We start from the raw sequence: 7,614 nt of genomic DNA, 5'->3' as shown, positions 1-7,614 counted from the left end.
TTGTTTTAGAAATGAATTCGTCTTGGAAAAAATAGTTAATGTCAAGTTCGAAGGGGTCATGATTTGGATATTGGGTGTATCTGAACTGACCCGAACTTGACTCACATATACTATCATATCCATACTGATTAGTGAAACTTTTATCCAGGTATGAAATCGACTTCATATATAGGTCGTTGGCCAGTTTTTTTTATCAAGCAGATTGCGTGCGAGAACTAGAAAACGATTTGGATATACCCTCGGAATAATAAAAAGAAAATACAACGCAGCAACTTACGAGATATAGAACGTGATAAGACAATTTTTAAAAAGTCTCTTCAGCAATATCGTATCTACAAATACGTGGAAGACGACTATTAAATGCATTTAACAAATAGTGATTGCTCGTGATTATCAGGTGATATCAAAATTATCACCGCTCGTCAATTTCATTAGAAACATAAACATAAATTTCATCTCTTACTGATTAAACACAATCTCGTGACAAATTTGAAACGCCCCCGATGAACAAATAATTTTCTATTTCCATGATGATCTGAAATAGATTAAGTATCTTATTTGCTTTTGTAATTTTACAAGTGCTTTCTAAATAATTTGAATATTAAGGATATACTTTTTCTCGAACTTGTTTTTTTTTTACTAATGGCATTGTCAAACTTGCCATAACACGCCTTGATTAGATCAACTTTGTTGCTATTTTTCATTCTGTTTGTGAATATATTCATTATGAAAAAAATACAACTTCATTAAATTCTTCGACTTCAGCTGGGGTAAGTCTATTTTTTTCTTCAATGTTAAATATGATATTGACATATTTTAGGAATTTATGTGGGTCTACATGTATGATGATTATATCATTTTTGTTGATAAAACGTGTATTTTTTTATTAGAATTATTACATAGAATGCAGTCATGACTTTGATATAGTTAGAGTGGGAATTATTGTCTTCTTCTTCTTCTTCTTCTTCCAGGCTGGTACAGTCCGCCACTGGCGTATTATCGTCTTGTTACTTGTATTATCATCATTCATTAATCAATATTATTATAAGTAGTAGTGGGAGCAGTGTATTTAGTAGTTACTATTACTTTGGTTTATGATAATAATGATAACAATATTAATAGTTATTATTATTGTTATTACTACTATAATTATCATCATTATTACAACCATCAATATCAATATTAATAAATAATCATCAATATTATTATCATTATTATTGATATTAATATTATCATTGTTATTATGATTATCATTATTATTCTCATTATTACACTCTAAAAGTGAGATGTTTAATCAACATTTGAAAGGTTTGTGGAGACAACAATTTCTGATTGTTGCATTTACCACTGTAAATTGTTTTACCCAACATTTAAATTGTTGGCTTAGGCTTTATGGAGGAATGGATAAAGCACTTCAAAAAGTTTGTCACTCCACCCAAATGTTGATTGAGCATTTCATTTTTTTAGAGTGTATTGTTATTTCAATTATTATTGTTATCACTTTCACCATACCGCCACCATCGTCATCATAACAACAAAAATTGGAAGATGCACCCTCTAAAAGCAGTGAAAACAGAAAAACTTTGACAAATTTTCTGCAATTCACATTGCATAAAAATTGAGTCAAGTTAGTAATATAATGATAGTAATAACATAAGTGGTATATCTTCTGGTAAATTCGATAGAATTTTTGTAAACTTGTAAATGGCAACTGCAATCGTTCTGTATTGGTAATCATTTCTAAATAAGTTGTTTTTAGAGTGCTTGATGGCATCGGGAAGCCAAGTACCGTTATATCACCTCGGAATTAGCACGTACATCTTGCAGAAAACCACTTTGTCTAGAAGTTGTTGCAGTTTTACATCGGGTGATAAACATTTTCCTTAGATTTTGCACGTTCATAAAGCTATTGAAAGATGTGTCTCATTATACGTCAGGCCTTCACCATGCCAACTTGCTAATTTGCAGCAGGTAAACAAACAAATACTTTTCGAAAAATAAAATCATCGCGATGAAGATATCGAGCTTGAAACAGATATAACTTGATCAGTTAGATATGATAATAAGGATAAGACTAATGTGTGGAAGAAAAAATGAAAGAGCAAAAAAAAAGAAAGAAAAAAAGGAGGAGGCAAGAAAGAATTAAGGAAATAAAATGTTGCCTTTATCTTTGATAGAAAGAAACAAACAAAGAAAGAAGATAAACAGGAATGGGAAGGAAGGAAGGAAAAAAGAAAGGAAGGGAGGTAAAGAAAGAATAAGGGAAGGAATTAGAAGGAAGAATAAAATAAAGAATGAAAGAAAGAAAGGATAAAAGAGAGGGAGGAAAGAATGAAGAGATAAGAAATTGAAAAAAAGGAAGAAAATAATGGAAGGAGAAAAGAACGAAAAGGAAAAGGAGAGGAAGAGAGTATAGGAAGCAAAATTTTTTTTAGGAATGAAAGAATGAAGGATATAAAACCTAGCCCTAACCCAAGGGAAATAAAAAAAAGCCAGGAGGAAAGAAAGAAAAATGAACAGAGAGAGAGAGAGAGAAAAAAAAGGATCAGGAAGAAAGATAGAGAATAAAGATAGATGGAACAAAAAAAAGGGCAGGCATAAAGGATAGAAGGATGAAGAAAGAAGCATAGAAAAGGAAGATAGACATGTATTCTTCCGGGACACTCCCGGAAGTATGGCCATGCAAGCTAAGTTTGGTTCAATTAAGACCAGCCTGCATCATTGGCTAGCCGCTAGGAGGTTATGATTTTTTAGTCCGTTAAATGCCTACAGGGTAAATTCCAGGCCTTGAGTGTAGATCTAGAAGATTCTATGGCTGAAAAGTTACCGTTAGGGCTTAGCGTTAGACATAAAATCCTTAAAATTCACTTTAGAAAATGCATAAAATCAAGACGAGCTCAGTCACTTTGCTTTATGTAAAAGTCTTTTATTGCAGAGAATCAATGGTCAAATTAAGATATGGATGCTGTCTATCAAATAAATTTTCTGCCAAAAATCAGAAATTAAGATGGTCTAATCTATATGTAGCCCCCATCCCTAGTCTAGCCTCTAGGCCTACCCTAACTGGGTTAGATCTAGGTCGAACGCAAAACGATGATGGCACTCTGCCAAACGATGTAAACATTACAATCAGTTTTTCTCAATTGGCTGATTTTTCTTAGAAATTATTGAAGAAAACCAGGGAAAATGTCATGTGGATAGGTGGCCGTTTGGCTTTGGAAGATTGGCTGCTCAATCGACCTTCGACGCGACGCAGTCTGGCTGTGGAACTGTGCAGCGCAGCGCGCAGCCAATGCAATGCATCCGATGCATGGGTTTTTTTTCGCCGTCCATAGTCTCGGACTCGAAGTTGAAATTTAGACCCGGATTTCGGGGAAAAGGCGCCTTTACTTGAGATTTATAGAGTTAATAAACGAATGAAATTTAAAATTTGAATCCTAACTTTGAACAATCATCGTTGACAAACAACAGCCCTGAAGCCATTGCACTTCAAATCAGACCAGACAAATTAGGCGTCACTGTCTATGTTGCTAGAAGATCTATGACGAGTCGCCTGAAGCCCCAGCGCATCATCAACGTCACTAGCTAGCTACGCGACCGCCCGCGATTTTTTTTCCGTACTTTAATGCGCAATAAACCCATGTGCGCATGCGTGTGGACAAATTTGTACTTCGCCTCGTTCTCAAATTCAGCGCACACGGCGTAGTCTTTGCACCTGCTTTGCACACAGAATCTATTTGCTAGTATGACGAGCCCACGTGGAATTATGGTGCTATACGAGTCTGCATAGTTGTATGATTCAGACCCTCATGTCTACAGGCAGACTTTATTATTCAGACCCTGCAAACTCCGTGTATTGGAAATTTATTTCAACCAGACACTTCAGTGGTTTACATGATTATTGATGGGCCTATGTGATAGAACATATAAAACATTTTGTATTGTTTTATATTATTTAATTATTTGATGAAAATCTTCAAGATTGAAAGGAAAAGGATTAAAAGTAATTAAAAAGATTAAAAAGAACTTGTTTTTATATTTGCCTTCACCGCAAAAAATTATGCTTAATCATTGTCAAAGAGAGAGAGAGAGAGAGAGAGAGAGAGAGAGAGAGAAGGTAATTTGGTGCTAATATTACCTTTGTTGATGAGCCTTGTTGACTCATTGCCATGGGAACGAGATGCCAATTTCATTACAATCACTTCACAGAAATCCCAAATTTACAAAAGATGGTGCGTGTTTGGGCAATTAGCAAGTACAGTGGTATACATAGTGCCAGTGGCGGTATTCTGAACATTGTATTTTCTCCATATTTTATCTTTTCTCAGAGATATGACAAAATCGGTATTCTGGTGGATGTCATAACTTCTGTCACAAAAATTGTCATAAATTTTGCGCAGCAAAAATAAGCGGCTTTAAATGCGCGTAACCTGGGTTTTTAATCTTTATTTCATCCATTATCTCATCTGTAGGCCTTATTATCAAATTAAGGCTGTGGTTTAATATCCAACGATGCGATAATGTCGTTACTAAATGATTTTTCTTTTTTTTTTAATCATATGTAAACTTTGATTATATTTTTGAAGCTTTAAGGTAATATTTTAAATGTAATCATGAAATTATTTTTAATGCTAACATTTTTATTATTTTATTTTTTTTTTATTTCTGAATGTAATGTAAATGTAAATTGTTTCTCCAATACCCACTACGGGTGTCATGGGAATAAATGTCATTGTCATTGTCATTTTATTCAAGCAAAAGATATGAAAAAGTTATTACAGGGGGGTAGCAGTCATAAATTTTGTCATATCTTTTAGTACCAAATATCCCGATACCCTGCCGACTGAATATCAAGCAAATAATTATAGTATTTAGATTAGATTGTGGTATTAGTTTCACTCATGTTCCATGAAAATTTTCAAAATTATTTTTTCATGCTACAATTAGTTAGGCCCTACATATTTATTCCTCCTTTTTTCTCTGTTTTCCTTACTTTTCTACTTCTCTAAAATTCTTCACAGCTCCTTGTCTCTCTTTGTAATTAAGCGCATCAATATACGCGTAGTTGCGCGATGCCAGCAACTGTTTTGGGGATACACCCTACCTGCCACGGGGCTTTCCTATTGGCTAGAAGGGCTCCAACTGGGAACTAACAATGATTTTGATTGGTTTGCTTCCGAAAAGATTGGTTGGAACTTTGAAAGATATGACAGCGAAAAGACAATGTTCAGAATGCCGATTTGTGACAATCATAGCGGTGTCACATCTCGGAGAGAAATTACAAAATGTATGACAAAAGTTATGACAGAGTTCCAGAATACCACCCTCGAATGTTAGCCTTCAGAAAGAAATACGTGTACCTTATGTTGATGAAATGCAATAAAAAGTAGATTCAAATACTTTTATTCATTTATTTTGCTCGATGCCAAAAAAAGAGGATAGGTTACTCCGGTACAATTACTTGTTTTACGTTTTTATCATCATTACCATTGTCATTAAAACAATATATAGTACAAACCGGAATCATATTCTCACATATCCCATCATCAAGCTAACGCTAAATTTTTAATAATCATAGTTAGTGTAAAGTTACAGTAGGCCAATGAATTACATACATTATTAATTACTTTATGCACGGCATCATGTACTAGATGATATCTTCCCCCTTTCTCCACTACGGCCCCCACTGTTATATGGTTATTCAATTCCACAGGACTTTTCAGCTATCGTACATAGACAAGGTTAATTAGTTCCCATCGCGTATCAACATACACTTTCAGATTTTTCTGATTGTTCCCCATTGATTCTACTTTAAGGTAATATCTTATTGTTTATTTATTCAGCATCAATTTCTCCTGACCAAAATGTTGTTTAAGATACTTCGTACCAGTCCTCTTGACCTATTTCTTTTTCAACAAAGTGTCGTGTACAGGATTAAGTTTTTGGTATTTTCTAATTTGCTTTGATACTCTTTTGTTTTATCTTGTAAATCGATTTTTATTTAGACTTGAATTCACCGACTGAGGGTGCATTGATTTTTGTAGTCATGGAAAACCAGTCGCTTGTCAGTTTGTTAGTTGACAGTTGTTAATTTCCCTAATTTTTGTGATACAAGCCCAATGACATTTAACCAGTCAGTCTCATCAACATTATAGTCTAGACTCGGTCTGATTCTTGGGTATTGTTTGACGTATCACACGCCACATCTACAGTTCGATGTCATATTGAGTGTCATCCTCCTTTAAGTACGTCACTGCAATGGAGGGCAGCATAGATGAAGAAGTCACCTTTAAGGTCAATAGTAAGCCGGAGGATTCTGCAAAGATGCATAGTGACTTTATGAACAGAGATGACATCAGGCCCGAAGACTCTGTGAGTCAGAGGGGTAGTAGCAGTACCACGTCAGCTAGTTGGAGGCTTCGAGCAAGGGCTAGGAGAGCTGCCTTAGAAGCGGAAGTTATGGCTCTTCAAGAACAACAAGAGCTTGAGCTTGAGGAAATCAAGTTAAAACAAAGGAAAGCTGAACTTCTTCTTAAAATGAAATTGAAGGTAGCAGAGGCAGAAGAAGCTGTTTATAAAGGTACACAGTCAGATGTCAAGGTCAAAGGGAAGACTGATCCTTTAGAACAGGACAAGACTGAAGAACCTTGTAAGCTTGAACCTTCCAAGGGTAATCCAACAATGCCGGTTAAGACAAAAATTACACCAACATGTGACAACTCTTCAACCAATGAAAGCGATAAGATGATGGGTAAGATGCATTCAGACATTTTCCAACACTTACAGCAAGGACAGAAGCAACATCAGCAGCTGTTGGAAGCTATCACCATTTCCAGTGCCAACATTATGTCCTTTGATGGCAACCCTCTAAATTTTTATGAATTCATGCGGTCGTTTGACAGCGTTATTGGAAGTTCTTCATTGGACAATAACACCAAGCTACTCAAGTTATATCATCTTTGTAGTGGAGCTGCCAAAGACATCATCCATTGCTGTCTAATGATGCATCCTGATGTTGGATACTTACATGCAAGAACGCTACTGACTGATCGTTTTGGAAACGCCTTCAAGATCTGTGATGCCTGGATCAAGAAGATCACAGAAGGACCAGTCATACAAAATGATTCAAAACAACTGAGGGATTTCGCTGATCAGCTTAAGACCTGTTGAGAAACCTTGATGGCAATAGGAATGCTCCGAGAGTTAAGCTGTAGGAGTAAATTGGTAAAGATCATTGAACGTTTGCGATTCCACTTGAAGATCCGCTGGGTACGTCATGTGAAATCCATCAGAGATGTTGGAAGACAGCCTACCATCCAAGATGCCTTTGACTTTATCACCGATGCAGCAGATTAGCTCAATGATCCTGTATTTGGTGCACTTCTTACTGGAGGACCAAAGAGTGGAGGTACTGACAAAGTGAGAACCATGTCAATTAGAGGTCAGATGAGCGTATTTACCACCTTAGCAAATCCATCAACTCAGAACTGCATCCTGTGTAACGCCAGCCGCCATGATCTTTTTGGCTGTCAGAAATTCAAGAACATGAATCCTGATGACCGCTTTGAGTTTGCCTTCAAGAACAGATTATGTTTCAATTGGCTCTTACCTGGG

General features: G+C 35.8%; 1 protein-coding gene across 1 annotated transcript; it reads left to right on the top strand.

Annotated features, from left to right (window-relative positions):
- Positions 1-6,258: 6,258 nt before the first annotated feature.
- Positions 6,259-7,170, top strand: LOC121416852. The gene has a single exon (XM_041610370.1). It carries the CDS (start codon positions 6,259-6,261, stop codon positions 7,168-7,170), a length of 912 nt encoding a protein of 303 aa, XP_041466304.1.
- Positions 7,171-7,614: the final 444 nt, after the last annotated feature.

The sequence above is a fragment of the Lytechinus variegatus genome, chromosome 6 (genome assembly GCF_018143015.1).
Source record: "Lytechinus variegatus isolate NC3 chromosome 6, Lvar_3.0, whole genome shotgun sequence".
Lineage (NCBI taxonomy): Eukaryota > Metazoa > Echinodermata > Echinoidea > Temnopleuroida > Toxopneustidae > Lytechinus > Lytechinus variegatus.
The sequence above is the reverse complement of the archived record's forward strand: the minus strand, read 5'-3'. Positions and strand labels throughout refer to the sequence as shown.